The 21,082-nt window shown below is 37.0% G+C and overlaps 1 protein-coding gene across 1 annotated transcript in view; it reads left to right on the forward strand.

Annotated features, from left to right (window-relative positions):
- Nucleotides 1-21,082, forward strand: part of LOC307003480 (uncharacterized protein) — a 59,122-nt gene that overhangs the window by 12,831 nt on the left and 25,209 nt on the right. Inside the window, exons 4-7 of the mRNA XM_079621914.1 lie at nt 4,078-6,015; nt 11,233-11,406; nt 11,593-11,766; nt 11,952-12,125. Of these exons, the coding sequence (XP_079478040.1) occupies nt 4,078-6,015; nt 11,233-11,406; nt 11,593-11,766; nt 11,952-12,125 (2,460 nt within the window). The remainder of the gene's footprint in view (nt 1-4,077; nt 6,016-11,232; nt 11,407-11,592; nt 11,767-11,951; nt 12,126-21,082) is intronic.

Raw genomic sequence — 21,082 nt, forward strand, 5'->3', positions numbered from 1 at the left:
TCTGGAAAGGCAAGTTATTCAACTACACAATAGCACACAGAACAAGAGGCTGAATAGGTGTTCGGTATGTTAACGTAACACATTAACGGTTATTCAGCTCCACAATAGCATAAAGAACATATACCTGGGAGGCTGAATAAGCTAAACTAACATAACACCGTGTCCTAACCAGATGCGATGCAATACGATCTAGCGACAAATAATTTGTCTGTCCACACTAGACGCGACGCGACTGCGAGATGCGTACAAATCAATCAAAACCCAGAGCCAATCAGAACAGCATGTGGGCAGGCTCTCGCATCAAGCGCACGGCACCAGAGAGTAATCTTGACGGCAATCGTAAGAAAATGGATAAGTAGCTACATAATCAAATTTACAAATATTACACAATTTATTAACATTATTCAAATACATAGGCTACTGAGTTACTAAAACTATCTTTGTCAAATAATACACTTGTTTCACAGTTTGAACATTCTTGTTTTCATTTGTTTCATTTCAAGATCTGAGGTGAACTATCCATGGTTGCTTTTACAGCTACAAAGCTGGAGCACTAAATGATATTCAAAGTCACATTACACGCTGTTAACATTAAATTAAGCACATAAACAGTAGCTGAGATTATCATTGCCACACTTTGTGTTTGTTGTTCCTGCACGATGTCGCAGAAAAATAGGAACCGTTTCTAAAATAGAATCATCGCGTCGCGGCTGGTTAGGACAAAAACTCTGATAAACATGGAAAAGATACCTTTTATCGCGTGTTGCGGCGTCACGGCGCGTGTAGTTAGGACACGGTGTTATCCAGCGAGTCCAACAAGCAAGTTACCGGTAAGCAAGTTCACCAAACTCCCGCGATCTCATTCCACATCACTGAATTTCTTTATCCTCGGTGTCGCTTCTGAACAACTCCGCCATCTAGAGCGCCCTCTCGCTGCTGTAGACGGTAATGTTTTCTCTTGGTTCATGAATTAATTTTGATTTATAAGTCGCACCTGACTATAAATCGCAGGACCAGCCAAACTATGAAAAAAAGTGCGACTTATAGTCTGGAAAATACAGTACTAGTTTGTAAAGAAGGACTACACGTCTGCGCACATGTATATTAAAACGCGCATACCTATAGATTAAACGCGTAATACGGATGTGCACGCCATCAGCGTTCTCACAGCTAGCTGAATAAACTCTGAGTTTCAGAGCAGGTTTAGAGTTGACAAATCCAGAAAAATCCAACTTGGTTTAGATCAGCGGTCTCAAAAAGCTCATTATAAACGTTCCAGAGTCCAGGTTTGATCCAGAGTTTGCAATTAACTCTGAAGCACGTGCACCTGAAAGTGTGACACGTGCGGCAAACAGCCAATCACACTGAACATGTAGAGCGCCAGTTTGATTCACTTCTAGAGAGAGAGAGAGAGAGAGAGAGAGAGAGAGAGAGAGAGAGAGAGAGAGAGAGAGAGAGAGAGAGAGAGAGAGAGAGAGAGAGAGAGAGAGAGAGAGAGAGAGAGAGAGAGAGAGAGAGAGAGAGAGAGAGAAGAGAGACGACGCAATTCATTTCTCTTCTGAAGATTAAGAGATAATTTTGAAAATTATGATGAAATTAAAAGCATTTACAAGGCAGGAATAAACAATGCAGAAGCAGCAACAGTTTAAGAAGGCAGCTGAAAATATCTGACTATATCAATACATGATGTGAATCAAAGAAATATGCCTAATAATCACATAGGAAATATGCCTTCACAAAAAGCTCAAAAAAATAAACATTGTTTAAAAGCATTAAAATAAATAATATTTTGTATATTCAAAAATAAATAAATTGAAATAATAGCATGCGAATGAGGAGAAGCGTTAGTATAATACAATGTCGCAATCATTGACATTCGCATTTGACAGTATTAGATTTCTCAGAGGACCGTTCAGTTTGCTGAAAAACAGTAGAAAATAGGTAATTTTCCATGGATTTTTGGGAAAGTTGTGTGAGAAAAACACAGATATGGCAGATTCGGACAAATTCATTCAAAGTACATCTGTGAAATTTCTCTAACATCCCCCTGGAAAACTAGTCCTGTCCGAATAGGGACACATTTACACCTCATGAAAAGAAGGATTTATTGTATCATTGTGTTAAGGATCCACCAGCTTTGATGGTCAGCTGTTGGAAATGGTAAACAAACTGAATTGTTGGACAACTTCGAGAGTTGCAAGGAAAACATTGTAGAGGAATTGCTTTAAGTGGCTTGTAGTCTCTGTAGACTCTGACGTCAGAAGGTCTGGACTCTATCGCAGCTTTTCTTGGCCAAAGACCGCCCAAGAGGACGTTTGACTGACATGTAACGTAACCAATCACAGTTTGTTTTGTTCCGCGTCAAGTTTAGGGGCGTGACAATATAAAGTTGATGTTCCTACAATAACAGACCGGCGTGCATCTAATAAATTATTAATTCAAAAAGGTTTTGCATTATTACTGCATCAATGGAGCTGCGAACTTAACATACTTTGAAAATCCAGGTTTAGTTAATTCTGGTAAGCACGGTCCGTGGGCGTGACTTCTAAGGCTGAGGCTAAGAGCCGTGTGGAGATGTGTCTGCCCTGGATGACTCAGTGAGTGGGCTGGGTAAAATGCTGAAAAAGCTGGTGCTGCTCAGAGACTGCTGCTTATATATGCTTGCAATTATAATTGACAGGACTGAATGACTAGGCTCCTCCCAAAACTACATTTAGAACTTCAATACTTTGTTGAATGATCCTTTCTTATGCATCTCTCTATCATTTTTGGATGTCCACAGAAATTAAGCAACACACTGGATTTTTGTCACATGGGTTTTCTGCATTGACAGTATTATATAGACATTACTCCTTTAAATAACAGATGTTTATCTGCCCCCAAATGCCTGCTGAACATCATAAACCTACAGCAGTGTTCCTGAACTATGGACTCCCTCTCCCTTATCTGACACATCCAATTCAGGTCCTGAAGTTTCCTCTAACGAGCAGATGAGTTGAACCGGTTATGTTTGATTAGGCCCTTACGCAAAATATATATATATATATTTACCTATATATGAATTATCAATATATTAAATGATTTAACTGCATATTTGAAAATATACAGAATAATATGTGTTAATATATTACAATATATTGAATAATACATAAAGAATTGCTGCTTTTCATATTTTAAAAAATAAGTGACAATATTTTACTAATATATAATAATGTATGTAATTTTATATTCAGTAATACACTTCATAATATATAGATGTACATGTGATCAGATATGGTACTGCATGTGTAATATATTGCAGATATATTTACTCATGCAGTGTAAACATATAATTCTTAAAATATAATATAATTAACATATAAAAAACACATTCTTATATTTTATAATTATTTACATTATAAACGTTTCATATTTTCAAGCTAGTTAACAAAAGGACAAGCACACCTGCATGTACTAAAGTATTTAGCCAAGAGACTATCACTGTGCTGAGGAGGGCACAGCCATTACTTTTTAAATATAGCGATTATAGTCTTAATGGTGTTCGGCCAATCGTCAGCCTCACCACAGGCTCTACTCTTCAGCACAATAGTAACTCACACATATCAGAAAAACTTTGAAATTCCAAAATAATTCAATATTAAACACTAACAGACCCCACATTAATATTGTGCAAAACTCATAAAATAACACTTAAGTTTAACATTTACTCTCCTTTAACAGTTAGAAGCAAAACATGCTGGGAACTAGACATCTGTTGTAACCACTGATTGTTACTCATTCTGAGAGTGTATATGTGTACAATACATTTACATTTATATGGGAACATGTATGTGCAGTATATGTACATATTAAAGGGTCATGCAACCCTAAATCAAATTTTCTGAGATTTTAACAGAGGTATGTGTGAAATCAACTGGCCATAGGTTTATTATATGTAAAAGAGGTTTATTAAACAAACACTTTTTTATAATTTTGGTTGCGGTATGATTTTTAATAACATCTTTCAATATTAAAGATATTTACATATTTTCTCTATTTTGATAAATGTCTTTTCTGTTTGTTTTAATGTGTTTTCAGTGGTGGGATAGCTGACCTGATCAGATATGTGTCCTGTCAGACCAGCACATCCTCCTCCTGTCAGAAACACATCAGTCATCATGACACAGAAGCAGCCCTGCAGCTCGATTCTCACCAACCAGTGCATGATGATCTGCAGAGAGTCAAAGACCAGCACAAAACCAGCATGAAGAATAAGTATGAGACTGTGTTTGAGGGAATCAAACTGGAAGAGAATCAGACCCTCCTGAACAGGATTTACACACAGCTGTACATCATAGAGGGAGAGAGTGAAGGAGTGAATGAAGAACATGAGGTGCTACAGATGGAGAAAAGTTACAAGACCCTCCAAGACACTCCAATCCACTGCAATGACATCTTTGATCCTTCACCTGAACCTGGATATGAGGAGATGAGAAGAGAGAAGAAGGACAAAATCAAGACTGTTCTTACTAAAGGCATCGCTGGAATTGGAAAAACCGTCTCTGTGCAGAAGTTCATTCTGGACTGGGCCGAGGGAAAAGCCAATCAGGATGTAGATTTCATGTTTGTTCTTCCATTTAGAGAGCTGAACTTGATTCGAGATCATCAGTACAGTCTTCACAGACTTCTGCTGGACTTTCATCCTGAACTTCGAGATCTGGACTCAGAGATGTATGATGAATGTACATTAGTGTTGATCTTTGATGGTCTGGATGAAAGCAGAATTACACTGATGTTTTCAGACAGTGAGAAAGTTTCTGATGTGACTGAGACTTCATCAGTGGGTGTGTTGATGTCAAACCTCATGAAAGGAGATCTGCTTCCCTCTGCTCTCATCTGGATCACCACCAGACCAGCAGCAGCCAATCAGATCCCCTCTAACTACATCAACCGTGTGACAGAAATTCAGGGATTCAATGACCCTCAGAAGGAGGAATATTTCAGGAAGAGAATCAGTGATGAGCATCAAGCCAGCAGAATCATCTCACACATCAGAAAAGCAAGAAGCCTCCACATCATGTGCCACATACCCGTCTTCTGCTGGATCTCAGCCACTGTGCTTCAAAACATCCTGAAACAAGATCTCAGTGCAGAAATCCCTCAAACTCTGACTGAAATGTACATCCACTTTCTCCTCATCCAAACTCATATGAGGAACCAGAAGTATGAAGAGAGAGATCCAGATAAACTCCTGCAGTCCAACAGAGACGTGATTGTGAAACTTGCTGAACTGGCTTTCAATCAGCTGATGAAGGACAATGTGATGTTCTATGAGGAGGACCTGATTGAGAGCGGCATAGATGTCACTGATGCCTCAGTGTATTCAGGGATTTGCACTGAGATCTTTAGGGAGGAATCTGTGATCTATCACAGAAAGGTTTACAGCTTTGTACATCTGAGCTTTCAAGAGTTTTTTGCAGCACTGTATGTGTTTTTCTGTTATTTACACAAGAACAGTGAAGTTCTGAAAATGTTCCTCAGAGGAAAGTCCAGAACTCAGTGTGAAAATGTTCCTCTAGATGTGTTTCTGAAGGAAGCAATGAATAAAGCCTTGGACAGTAAAAATGGACACCTGGATCTTTTACTTCGATTTCTTCATGGCATCTCACTGGAGTCCAATCAGAAACTCTTACAGGATGTGCTGATACACACAGAGAACAACCCAGAGAACATCAAGAAAATAATCAAAAACCTCAAACGAGGTCAAAAAACCAATGTCAGTCCTGAAAGATGGATGAATCTGTCACACTGCTTGATTGAAATGAAGGATAGCTCTGTTGTTAAAGAAATGCAGGCATTTTTAAGCTCTAACACAAAAACAAAAAGTCTTTCGCTTGCACAATGCTCAACATTGGCAAACATGATCCTGATGTCAGAGGAGGTGATGGATGAGTTAGACTTGAAGAAGTACAAGTTCAAATCAAAAGAGGGGAAATGGAGACTGTTACCTGCTGTGAGGAACTGCAGAAAAGCCATGTAAGTGTGTAGATCTAAGAATATTACAGTATGTAAATGTAACCCATTAATAGGATAACACCATAAAATAAAATATCTACTTAGGGTCTGAGCTCACCAAATACTTATAATCACAACTTAAAGTATATGGAGTCCCGGGTTCGGTGTGTCACACCTTGCATTAATAAAAAAGAAAAAAAAAAATTCTATATTCTGCATTTATTTAAACTAACTGGTGTCTAAAATCCTAACTAGATAGATAAATAAAATAAAATAAAATAAAATTTAAATGATTGAACCAAAGGAATGAAATAAAATATGAAATATGAATTAATGAATAATAATGAAATGAATGAATGAAAAAATCAGTTCACTGAACAGTAACTGTATTCACTGAAATCTCACTTCGCTGTTCACTTCATAGGCACGCATCACTCTGTACACATCACATGAGATATCTATACCATTCATCAATGACAATCAAATAAAAAAAAATAAAAAAAATTCAACCTTGTATGTGTGATGAAGTCTGAGTGCAATGCAATTGACTCAGTTCTTGCGAATATGACTCAGTTCAATTTGTGTAGATGGAAGTGTAATTGACTCAGTTCAATTCAGTTCGTTTGAAGGTGAATGCCTACAGACTTTGCAGGGATGAACGATGAACAAATCAAATCTTTTTTCTCATGAAAGAGTCGCCAAGATAACTCAATTCTTCCACATCGGAATCCAGTGCGTTTCTCCCTCACTGCGCGAATCCAACACGACCACGGAGCGTTGAAACAAGCCAACTAATGCAATAAAACAGTTCAGACATATAATCAGAAAAATATTGACGACGATGGATAAGTTAAACGATAGCCACACATGTGGCTCACATATCTCTCTGTTCAATGAGCTGGCGCGAATGTGACGTCAGCACCCATCACGAAATGCATATAACATTCATAACTTTTAAACTTAATACAATATTCCCATAACATAAATGTGTAAACAGGTTTAACAAGTATACTAATACAGCATAAACACTTTACATGTGTTGTATTGCCCAGTTTATACTCGATTACGAACAGCATTAACCATCCACATTTTCTTATATGAACAAACACAAACTTAAACATTATTTATGAAAATATGAAACAATTGTGACTTACCTAATGCAATAAAACAGTTCAGACATCAAATCAGAAAAATATTGACGACGATGGATAAGATAAACGATAGCCACACATGTGGCTCACATATCTCTCTGTTCAATGAGCTGGGGCGAATGTGACGTCAGCACCCATCGACGCATTTCTTTATTAGTTTCGGCCCTCAGCAAAAACAAAATAATAAATGAAGTAAATTATAATAAAACATATGTCTGAACATTTCATGCATTAGGCAAGAAAAAAAATATTAAATCAAAACAAAACAAAAAAATCATACATGAAAATACATCAAAACACAGCCTCAATTAATTGGGTGGGTTACATAAACATAATGTGAAACAAGTTGTGATAGAGGTTTGATGAGTATTTTCTGGATTTGTGATTTGCTGCAAATCTTGTTTTAATTTTCAACCAAATTCATGTTTAGTTTTATGAAATAGATTTTTACTTTGATTTGATCTAAATTATATTTGTACTAATACAATAACCACCCTTAAAGAAAAAAAAAAACATAGATTTCCCAGCAGTGTTAATTTTGACAGCATGATTAGTCTTTAACTTACATAGGCTACATCATTCTTTATTCTTTCAAGCAGAAATATAATTAATCCTTATTGAAGCTATTAACCCTGTGGGGTCTGAGGTGTTTTCTGGGTCCTGGAGGTGTTCTGACATGCTCTAACATTTGTGATTATTTCTGTTACTTGTGACATTTTCATGGCTAAAGTCTTATTACACTGCATTCAGCACAAACTCTGCTACAATTATATGTCAGCAGCATGTATGTAAAAGTTTGTAGTTTTGAGATAACATTTATGCGTGGTTTGTGAAAATGACAAAAAAAAGTCACTAAAATAAGGTTATGAAACCCAAACTGATTATTTCTTCGCAAGACTTTTGAAAATTGTATCACGTAGCCTAGAATATTTGCTCCAAAACTATGTGAAAATCACCTTGACTACTCATTCAGATCAGACAATATATTGATTTAAAATTTGTAAGACATGTCTTGTGTAAGAAAGCTTTATGCGAGTAGGCGTTAACCACCCATGAATATTGAGTGTTTCACACTTGAGAGAGACAAAGAGCCTCCCATAATGGCCCTATTAGGAGCTCTCCGGTCATATGAGGAACTTTGAACAAAGAATGAGGAGATTTAAAAAAGAATGGCTTTTTGATTGTTTGGATTTATTTACAACACAACATAATCCAAAGATACACAACAAATGGCAAAAAAAGCACATTATTTAACACACTGAACTAAAGACAGAAACTTAACCAGTCACACATAGGACTGATGAAGTGTGCATTGTTGTTGAGGTAATGAGCGCGTTTGTCGTGCACGCATGGAAGATTTGCATATCAATATATTTTGCGCGTGTGGGTGTGGTCACATTAAAACTAATGAGCAAGGGTTTGAGAATCTGCATATCTTGTTGGTTTTATACAAATTACTTAAACAGAGAATATTTGTTTTCGTTTTGAATCAGATCATTTAAAACTACACACTTAAATGTTAATAAAGATGTAGAGCTCATAAATGTGTGACAAGTATTCGCTGAGTTTTGTTTATGTTTAGAGACGTCCTCAAGAAAAAAAAAGTTCACGAGACGGAGAGGCAGAAAGCACACCCTGTTTATTTTCTTTATTTTACAAAAGCACAACGTTTTGTTTTGATTGTAAGTGGACACATACAAAAGTAGACATCTCACAGATTCTTTTTTCATATTTATTAAGTCTGTATGACCATATATGACGGAGTATTTTAAGTTCATTTAGCTGCTATGTGAAAAAAATCGCGCAAATCACGCCGCCGTGATTGCCGACCCCTGAGGGTTAAAGAGCAGTGAATGCTTTTCTCTTTTTATTTTGTTGTCTGATCGATATTAAGTGTACAGAGGGCATTAGGTTTAATAAGCCCTTCCATTTTAAGACAGAGTGTGCAGATCCAATTGCACTGCTGATGCACATCCGATATTCTCACAACTGTACGTTCTGTAAAGACATAACCGACTGTGTTTACGTGAATACTCTCCAAAACGGACATTTAGACATAATGTTGTGTGTATCCATTCAGACGCGAAAGAGAGCTCAATTCAGTTCTTGCGCGCAGGGCGCTGTCTATGTGCTGGGCTGCACTCTTCGGGTTGTGTGTGTGTGAGTTCGCACAGAACGGGTAGATCAGCACGTTACAATTCAAATGTGCGCATCTACCACAAGCGCAAATCAGTTCTCCCCAATCGTCCCTCCCTAACATTTCCGTTTAGTTTTTATTCGTGAATTTTATACGTGACAAATGTCAATACATTTTCGTCATAGTTTTCGTCATTTAAAACAGGTTTTTATTTAGTTATCGTCTCGTTTTCGTCTGTGAAAAAATGTTGTTGACAAAAATAATGACGAAAATTATTCATCAACAAAATTAACACTGTTTCCCAGCTTTTCCACGTTATCACAGATTTCATGTGGGACATTAGGGGTGTGCAAAAAAATCGATTCACGTTTGAATCGCGATTCAAGCTTTGCCGATTCAGAATCGATTCATAGAATTCCAAAAATCGATTCATATATATATATATTTTTGCCGTGTTAATATTGTCCTGAAATGAGTTTAGCTCAGCATTCCTATAGATGGCGCTGCGTCGAATTCACACTGACGCCTGCACACGCTTGTCATAACAAAAGAAGAATTGCAGCAAATGTCATTCGGCGCAAACCTCACAGAAAGAATTATTCAACCTGCTCCATCCTCACTGAAGGCGATAATTTGGGCGCATTTCGGCTTTTATAACCTCGAGGGAAAGACGGAACTTGATAGGACTCATGCTGCTTTGCAAAGCAAAAGTTAAGTATTTTGGAAACACCACAAACGTGAGAAATCCCATGGTACGCCATCACCCAGAGATTAAGATTAAAAAGACCGCAGTGCGTGACCGGATGAGTGAGTGAGTGACGGACGGACACAGGCTGACAGAGAGCTAGGGCTCGGCTGAGCGAAAAAACACTTAACTCCATCACTATTTTTGTTGAACAGATTTTTGTACCTTAACTGGGTTCCTGAGGCAGTTTATAACTTTCGGGAAGCGGAGATTGATCGGGAGATTATTGACATCTGCAGTCGGGGGCTCTCATGTTCGCTCTGTTTACGTCAGCTGTTTAGCGCGGTAATTTAGACAATAGGCTGTTTGTTTACAGAGTAACGTTAACTTTCGGTTAAAAAGGTTTAAAATGCTTGTGTAGTTGTGTCGAATTGTATGCACGTGTGGGAGTTATATGGTACGTTTAAGTTACTCTGTCTTTTGCAGACAGCAAGATGTAGGCTGTAGGCTTCATAATGTTCACAATGGTATTTCATTAGTAGTTGGTTTAACCATGGATGAGGTAATGGCTGTTATGTTATTTTCTTTTCAATGACGTTCCTTGTTTCATTGCTGGATTTATGGAAAAACATCAACCAATATTGCATATCCATAATTATTATAATGGATATAATTAAAGAATACTTACACTATAACGTAAATTAGAAGTGTAACGCAATTTTTTATTTTTTTTACGCCTATTTTGAATTTTACTCGAATACAAATACAAATACTTTTCCCCCCTCAAAGATACAAATATCGGCTGCTTTGCACACCCCTAGTCTACTACAATCAATCACATAGGAAAAATTAAACTACATTTACATACTGTGAATCGTTTTTTTGAATCGAGAATCGTTTTGAATCGAAAATCGATTTTGAATCGAATCTTGAGCCTAAAAATCGGAATCGAATCGAATCGTGACATTTTCTGAATCGTGCACCCCTACATGTTCAAAAACCACGATTTCCATGTGAAAAGTATGTGATATTCATGTTGTTTTTTTCTGTAAATAAAAAGAAACAGTTGTATAAAGAACAATAATTATTTTAATTGATCTTTATTAATTGATCTTTATTTTATTTGCTTGACTTTGCTGCAGTAAAGAGCAGAGAGTGAATGGTCAGCCATTTTTTTCTGGTGAAGTTGTTTAATCAAGGAATTATTGCAACCTTATGGAAACACCAGCATGCCTTTAAGCAGAGTTCTCGTTCTCCTTTTTCAGATTAACAGACTGTAAACTCAGTGATCAGCACTATGAAATCTTGGCTTCAGCTCTACAATCATCAAACTCCCTCCTAAGAGAACTGGACCTGAGTAACAATCAACTGCAGAATTCAGAAGTGAAGCTGCTCTGTAAGGGACTGGAGAGTCCAAACTGTCAACTCAACACACTGAGGTTTGGTTTTCACATTGATTCAGACAATATGTTAATATTCAAGTACAATTACCCTTCTAGAATAGAAGGAATCTGATTACGACGCATCAAAAAGGAATCTGATTACGTAATGCAACTGATTACGTAATGCAACTTGTAATGCATTACTTTACTTGTTAGTTCAAAAAAGTTGCTCTTCTTTTTCAGATTATCAGCCTGTTATATCACTGATCAACACTGTGAAGTTGTGGCTTCAGTTCTACAATCGTCAAACTCCACCCTGAGAGAGCTGGACCTGAGTAAAAATAACCTGCAGGATTCAGGAGTGAAGCTGCTCTGTAAGGGACTGGAGAGTCCAAACTGTCAACTCAACACACTGAGGTTGGTTTTCACATTGATTCAGACAATATGTTAATATTCAAGTACAATTACCCTTCTAGAATAGAAGGAATCTGATTACGACGCATCAAAAAGTAATCTGATTACGTAATGCAACTGATTACGTAATGCAACTTGTAATGCATTACTTTACTTGTTAGTTCAAAAAAGTTGCTCTTCTTTTTCAGATTATCAGCCTGTTATATCACTGATCAACACTGTGAAGTTGTGGCTTCAGTTCTACAATCGTCAAACTCCACCCTGAGAGAGCTGGACCTGAGTAAAAATAACCTGCAGGATTCAGGAGTGAAGCTGCTCTGTAAGGGACTGGAGAGTCCAAACTGTCAACTCAACATTCTGAGGTTTATGTTTCACATTTATTCATTATTCAATATGTAAATGTCCAAGTACAGTTCCCTTTCTAGAATGTTTAAGAAGATGAATGTATGAAGTATTTCACATTGACAGTGCAGGGAAATGCTCCAAACAAACATATAATCCTGTGGTGCGATCCAGGATGTCATAAAAAATAAATGCTCACTCTTCCTAACGCTAGGGGTCCTTCCGAAGGCTGTACAACACAAACATATTGTTTAAAGCAGACACTTAACCTGTTAGCCTTCAGCGCCACTTTTGAAAAATCCCCAGAAATTGCATACCCAACCTAAAAAAGATTCAATTCATTGACCCTTCATCCTAAAAGCTCAAGTATGGTCTCATTTGAAAGCTGACACCTGGCACTTTATTGGAAATATAGAATGAATTATTGTCATAATGAAAAAAAAATTATGAATAGCTTCAAAGTTGTGTAAGTTATTAGAAATGTATTTTTATGAAACATCTTCATGAAAATTAAATTGAAGTTGGCCCGTCAGCACTCTAGAAATGCACTCCAGCTAAAGACACATGTCTGACCATGTTATATTTAAAATTTGAAGGTGATAAGTCTAAAACTCTGTATTTTGTTAAATGTTTTTCAAGATCATCTCAAATGACTTTATTTTGAATTGACTCTAAAATGCAAACTTGTGTTTATTGTCATCTATTAGCATCTATTCAGTCTATTGTCTCTATTGTTTTGTGGTGCAAACGAGCCCCATTCAGTGTCACTCTCTCCTGCTCACATTTACACCTTTCCAGCCGGCTTATGGCCATAAATATTATTTTCCTTTGTCTCCATTATAATCGCTAACGACTGGCTAATCACGGTGTTTCACCCCCTAATTTCTTTCATAATCTTCACTTCACATTTGAAACTGTATCAAATGCCTTTCTCAAATAAAGAAATATTTCAGTAAGCATTCCGATTTAGAAAAAAAATCATAAAAAATAACAGCTAGATGGCAGGTGCAACTAGAGAGCTAGCTAGCATGTTAGCTTAGCACACCATCAATACACGACAGATTAAAACCCTGTTTTATGCTCCAAACTTACTTTATAGCGCAAGTCGAGTGTTTTAAATAATCTTCTATGAGCTTATTTGGCTTCAGAAAAGAAAATCAGACAGAAAATAAATTAGTTTATGGTATTCTGCATGTTTGTAAAGTCTATATCGATTAGCATTGCATTATACATATAATCTATTATTATAAAAATACCTGACATGGCTCGAAGAACACAGGTAAATCAAATATCATTGCAATCATGTTTATTGTCTTCAAAACATCTTTATCTGCATGTTATAGCGATCTCTGAAAGCTAACGTTAGCTGTGTTTATGTCAGTGACGTCCTGGAAGGTCACAGGTTATTGTTCTTCTTCGTGAGCTCCCATATTTGGAAAAAACTGTGCATAGAGCGCCCTCATTCTGCTGTATGGATTGAAAACACAGTACATCAGAGTATCCAGCGCTCTTTATGTATACATCGACGCATTTGGATATAAATTCAATAAATATTATTCCTGTCTATAGAAATATGATGTAAACCTATGATAATATATCAATATTTCTCCAAATCTGCACATTTTTGAGCCAAAAGCCCTGAGGAACGTTGTTTTGTCACGCGTTCGCAAGACAACAGCACCGGAGTTTTTTTCTGAATGGAGCAGCTGACGCTCATAATTCATATTAAAGGTATCGACTCATTTTTTCATTACATAAATCCTGACACAAATTAAGACATAACTGTCACTATAAGTTTCTCAGAATACAATAGTGGTCAAATACTGAAACGTGAGACTTATATATTTTTAATGATGTATAGTTTGTCAAGGTAATAACATTAAATCTGATAGTAACTTTGAACTATTTAAAAAAAAAAACGCTTCAGAGCGTCCTCGCTCTGGTGAAGGCTAACAGGTTAAAGGGAACATTCTAAAAAGATCGCCTTCATTCCTCATTCATTTGTCCTGTTGTCAGAAGCAGCTCAAGTAGGTAGATTATGTCAGAAATAGAACAGGCATCTGTCTACTGTCCGCAACAAGTGTGGACCGCAACATTGATTATAACTAGTTTATATTTGTTTTTGACGCAATGTGGTACAACACTCTGTTCACATTTGGGTTTGACAGGGTGTCATTTCCAACATCCTCATAGTGAGCCATATTAGCACATCTGCCAATCTTACCAGGCTTCTTAATCTTTGTAAAAACTACTTCAAAAGTTGCAGTAAGATACTGAACTTATGAGTTGCACAAACGGCAATAGTCGCTGAACGCCATCGTGTACACATAAATCTATGACCCATCGTCTTCTTCCTCGTCAAATTTCTGTCGCTCTACATACGTCATCTGGTATAATTGAAATGATTGGCTATGAGCTACGTACAGGCGCATTTGATAGACATTCGTAGCGCCCAATAAACGGCTCTGTGCAACGTCTGGGCAACATGTGGTTCCCAGACCACGTCTCAATGAGACTGGTCTGACGTTAGCCAGGCTAAGTTTTGGCAGCTGTGAGGATAAATTTTTGTCTAAAGCTCACTGTATGTTTTTATGGTACAATGAACTTATGTCAAAAGATCAAACACAATTTGATTATTCATGTTATGACCATTTTAAAGTGCAAAGAAAAGTAACATTTTCAAAAGTGTCCCACTTTACTAATTTTCACTCTTTCACTACTATTTTGTGTAAATGTTACTTTATGCATGTAAAGTAGATATAAGACTGTTTTACTATTGTTACACATGGACAATTGTGATTTATTTTCTCACAGACTACTGCAAATCTACTGTCTTTTTGGTAAAGGTTTCAGGCCAAAAGTGAATGTTTATATCCTGCACCATATCTTAATTGTATAAATATGTCAGGGACTTTTTAAAATTTAATTCTAAGGACATGCAAAAAAAGAAAGAAAAACTGAACAAATAAAAAAAGCCTGAAATAACAACACTTTATAATAGTCTTGCAGTTGCAGGAATCTAAAAATATTGTGCTATGGGAAGCTTAAATTTGTCTACTATTTGATCAAAGGACATCAAAATGGCCTTCAACGTATTTATACCAGTATTTGCCACTGGTGTTGAAGAGAATTTATTGTAACAGGATTACTACAGCTGTCCTTTCTGCGCTAGTCACTTACAAAATAATACACAAATAATACATTTTGCAGTGAACATTCTGACAGAGACGGTTCTTAATCGTCTTATATTCGGGTATATACGGGTATATACGGTAAGCTCAAACATAAAAACTTCTTAATGCGGATTTTAGTCATATAATGTTGTTAAAATTTTATATTTAGCATTTTATATTGAGCTATTTGACACAACTGCTTAGTATATTGTAAACATTCTTTATTCATATGATTATACCCCAAATCACATGAAAATCACAACATCAAAAAAAACATATACCATTGTAATTGTGTGTTTTAGGGATGTCAATTTTCACAAATTCCCATGATCGATCGTCGTTTAAATTAACGATCAATTAATCGATTAATCATTAGCATCTGCTGCAGTGGCATGGCAACAGCATGACAGGGTCTGCAAATCCTGCTCAAAACACTATGTTCCTCACCAAATGAATGAGAATGGTTTTTATTCTAAATAAAGGGCTAATAGGATTGTAAAATGTTTCGATGTGATTATTAAATAATTAATTTAATTAAATGATCAATCAAATATAAGGACTACTACTAATACAACGTCATCAACGCCGCCTCAGATGCGTGCAGAATGTGTGACTGTTGTGGACGTGCTCTCCCTGGAACACCGCACTGAAGACAACTAAACCCAATGCATTCACAACAATTTAATACATAGTGTTCTCATGATATGTAATACTGTATGTCAGTCCCAAATTATTAATCGGTATTATTAGTCGTGCATTTCTGTTTGAGCTGCGCGCGCTGAATGAATAGGCTACCGTTAAACTGGAGCACTTAGTTTGCTAGCGCGTTATTTAACTCAAAGAAATGCATCCTTTATGAAATTAATCCGATATATTAAAAATAAACATATTACAAATTATTTCTGCACAAAATGACGCGAATGCACAAGTGAACTTGAACTAAGTTAAGTGTCATTCAGAATGACTCATGTGGACGCGATCTTCCTGGAGCAACACGACAACTAAACTCAAATAATGCACAATGTTTTATTAAAATATTGTTCTCTTTATAATGTTATGTAATATGACAGTCCTCCCAATAGTCATTATTAGTCGTGCAGTGCCGTTTGTGCAGCGCGCGCTGAAGCTGATCACGCTTTACTACAGCGTTAATTCAAGGGGTACAAATGCATCCAATATAAGATAAATCAGATATAGATAGGCATACACAAAATAAACATATTAATACGACTTACATTTGCTCAAAACAAAAGGCTGCGAATGAACACGCAAACTTAGTCCTAATGAAGGTGTAAAATAGTCCCAAACAACCCAAACAAAACGCGCTCGCTTTGTTTCATGGTTGAGCAGCACGCACGCGCATGGACCTGCATAACCCTCTGGGCCCGTATCCCTAAAGAATTTTTGTGCAAAAAGTGGCTCCTAGCGGCCAAATTCTAAGAAAATTCTCAGAGTCATGACGTTTTCTTAGAATTTCCCCTAAAAGTGACACGAAAATCCCAGTTAATATAAAAGCTATTCCTCAGGATTCCCAGTGCTTAAAAGGGCTCCTAAGGCGAGATCTGCTAAGAGCAGGGAAGAGGACTTTTAGTGGCTTAGGAGTTGCCCTAAGCAGCTGCACAAAATGGCCAACAGAGGCAGGAGAGATGTCCTGCAAACACTGGACAGTCACAGACATTGATAAAAGCTGAGCCGTGGACCCTCGTTAAGACCACACTGAGTTGTAACGTTGCAATTTCTACTTCATTAAGGACAGCCCCTTGAGATAGGCCATCTTGTTTTCAATGGGGTCCATATGGGAGTGAAAGTACAAAATATGCCAGCTAGGATATTAATATGAGCAAATAAGACACAAATCATTATTTGAACAGGGTGTAATGAGCTTAAGTTTTCACATATTTTAGATTCTAATGTTATAGGCTATAACCCCTACAGCTTACTATTCATTTTCCAGATATTTTCTTGAATGTGAAATATTATTTACAATTACAGTCTGCATAAGATTAGAGTGTATAATTATGTTTATTGATTTGAGGGTACATCCTTTGCTCATTATCACCAAAAGTTCATTTTCATCAAACTTGTAGGATCAACCAATCACGGCTTTTGAAATGATGACTCATACCTAGCAACGGGGTCAACCACACCTCCTCACTAAGATAGGATTTTCCATCCATTCCTTGCTCAGAGTTCACTGAAAATGTTCTGGAATCACTTCTAAGCTAAAACTCCTGGCAAGAAATTTTTAGGTTAAGTTAGGAGCTCTCTGAGAGGATTCTCAGAATCTTTAGGGATACGGGCCCTGGAGTCTAAGGTGTTTTTGGGGTCCTTGAGATGTTTTGACATGACCTGATATTTGTATTTTTTTCAGTTGCTTATAAACATATTAATGGCAAAGGTATAATTACACTCTATTTAGCACGAACATGGCTATCATAATATGTGAGCAATATGTATGTACATGTTTGCATTTTTGAGAGAATATTATTTATGCATGGTTATTCAAAAAACTCAAAGTTAAATTGTCTGATATAAGACCACAAACGACCAACTTCACATATTCCCACAATACTTTTGACTAATGGATGTTGTCGGCTAAAGTGTTTACTTTAAAATGATCTGAAAATCATCCGGGCTAATCGTTCACATTAAACAATAGATTGATTTAAATTTTGTAAGACACTTTTTGTTTGGAAAGGCAATATGCAGGTGGGCGTGAATGATCCAACAAGGTCATGAATAATGTCCTCATTCACACCTGGAGACAAAGACCTGCTAATGCTGCATACTAATGAGCTTTCATTCAGGTGTCACTGAGCCACAAGATAGAATGCAAAGACAACACACACACACACACATATACACACACACATATATAAATACACACACATATATATATATATATATGGGTCAGTGACGTTTTAGAATTTTAAAACAGTAAAAAAATAAAAATGAAAGGACAAATTAAATATAGCATTTTTTGTGTAAATCTATGTGTATATTTTTTGTTTTTATTAGTGCCCTTTATAAAAAATAACAATATATGACATTTTAATGTGTTTCTTTGTATACAGTCCTTGAAAATGTCATAAGGTAAAACGAAGTGATTTTTAGAAATAAATTAAATTTGATATTCATGACAGTTAAATACAACCATGAATGTAATAGTTGATCTGTAAGTATTCTATAACAAGTTGCAAAATGTAAACACCTACACCACAAATACTAAATATTTTGTTTTTTAACAACTTCAGCATGTCATCTATGGACATTTGTTCTATTTTTTTAAAAGAAATTAGTCAAAAATGCCTTGATGTTATATATATATGTATATCATACTAGCTCTCCTCCATTATTTTCATGAACCATGTAAACAAACAAAGTATTTATTTTTATTTATTTTAAAATGCAATGTTTTACCATATGACATATTTTGTTTTACCGTATGACATAGTACAATTTCAATGTTTCATTGCATTTTTAATGTAATAAATACATGTAGGCCAATTCAAAATGATTTCAAAGAAACACAAGGCATCTCAAGTGAACCTTTTATTAACAGTAGAATATATTTACCAACACATGAATATTTCTTTTAGTCAACTCAACTCTCTTTCAGTACAAGGAACACATAGGACGTGCTATATGTAATACATGACAATATCATTCAGATTTACAACAGTGAGATAACTTGTGAAAAAATCTGTTTTTAACATTTAGTTTAAAAAGAACAGCAAGGGTTCATGGGAGTTTGCCCAGCCAATCCACATGTGCTTTGTGGATTTGGAGAAGGCATTCAACTGTGTCCCTCGAGGCGGCCTGTGGAGGAGCTCTAGGAGTATGGGGTCCGGGGTCCTTTGCTAAGGGCTGTCCGGTCCCTGTACGACCGAAGCAGGAGCTTGGTTCGCATTGCCGGCAGTAAGTCAGACTTCTTTCGGTGCATGTTGGACTCCGGCAGGGCTGCCCTTTGTCGCCGGTTCTGTTCATAATTTTTATGGACAGAGTTTATAGGCGCAGCCAGGGGCCGGAGGGTGTTGGTTCGGGGACCATACGATTTCGTCTCTGCTCTTTGCAGATGATGTTGTCGTGTTGGCCCCATCAGACCAGGACCTTCAGCATGCACTGGGACGGTTTGCAGCCGAGTGTGAAGCGACTGGGATGAGAATCAGCACCTCCAAATCCGAGGCCATGGTCCTCAGTCGGAAAAAGGTGGCTTGCCTACTTCAGGTTGGTGGAGAGTTCCTGCCTCAAGTGGAGGAGTTCAAGTATCTTGGGTTCTTGTTCACGAGTGAGGGAAAGATGAAACGGGAGATTGACAGACGGATCGGGGCAGCTTCTGCAGTAATGCGGTCGGTGTACCGGTCTGTCGTCTCGATTTACCGGTCAATCTACGTTCCTACTCTCACCTATGGTCATGAGCTGTGGGTCATGACCGAAAGGACAAGATCCCGGATACAGGCGGCCGAAATGAGCTTTCTCCGCAGGGTGGCTGGGCGATCCCTCAGAGATCGGGTGAGGAGCTCGGTCACTCGGGAGGAGCTCAGAGTAGAGCCGCTGCTCCTCCACATCGAGAGGGGTCAGCTGAGGTGGCTCGAGGATCTGTTCCCACCGGGAGGAGACCCGGGGAAGACCTAGGACACGCTGGAGAGACTATGTCATCATATACTCTCACAGTTATACCTTTCCCTCCTCTTGGCTAGGTTCTCCTCTCTAGATGCAGGATCTGCCCTTAGCTTTGCACGGAAATGTGCACCCCTCTCCTTACTAGAAAGAGACATCTGTAATAATGTGAAAAAATGCTTAAAATAGGCAGAAATATATTATATATGTTAATATTAATTCATATTAGTTGTACAAACTATATATGTGATATAACAATTAAGAAATAACTAAATAATTCAGTTAAATGCTCTGTGTCATATGGTATAACAACATGTCATAGGGTAAAATCGTTTGTCTGTATGACATTTTTTGTTTGCCCTTATGACAGTTTCATGCTTTGTCATTTATAACAGGCAGTTGCTTGGCCACCTCCTTCCACCTTTACCATTAACCTTGACTTTTAAACTTTATATTTCACCTGTAAATCAATATTTTTTCACATTTTAAATGTATTAAACCCTTTTTTGACGTTTGACCATATGACACCCAAATCTGTGACACATGGTAACACTTGGAAAAGGTGAAATTACCTCAAATGTAGGAGCAAAATCTTAAACTTACCTTCAACTTGGCTGGTCTTCAGGGGGTCCTCTGAGTGATGTCATCCAATGTCACATGACTTAAGTCATTAATATTCAGTTCCAAAATGGCTTCTAAACTTTGTTTTACCGTATGACATAGAGAAAATGTGTCTTTGCGGAACAATTTGTTTTAGATACTAATGACGTTTCTTAACCCTTCAAAGTCTAAGGGGTTTTAAGTCCGCCTGGCACTATGTTGACATTTTGGCTTCTGGAATGGTCAATATTCATAGCAGAGTGAAGAGAGACATATTTCTGGATTCTATAGATTCTCAGCTACAATGTGGATGCATTGACAACACACTTCTTGAGACACTTGTATGTGTTCTAATGTGATATATCATCAAGAAACACAAAAACAGAAGTTAAATATTTTTGTTTTTATTATATAAAAATATTAAACATAAATTAATAAAGGATTTTACAACAAATATTTATTCCTCAAAGGCTTTAGAACACATGCAAAAAAAAATTGGGTGAAAAAATATATTGGCTGCAGGAGGAGCAGAAGCGGTGCTGGGTGGAAAAATTGAGCGGTCGGGGTCCTGGGTTCAGCAGATG

This window comes from Phoxinus phoxinus (assembly GCF_949152265.1).
Source record: "Phoxinus phoxinus genome assembly, chromosome: 1".
In the NCBI taxonomy this organism is placed as follows: domain Eukaryota; kingdom Metazoa; phylum Chordata; class Actinopteri; order Cypriniformes; family Leuciscidae; genus Phoxinus; species Phoxinus phoxinus.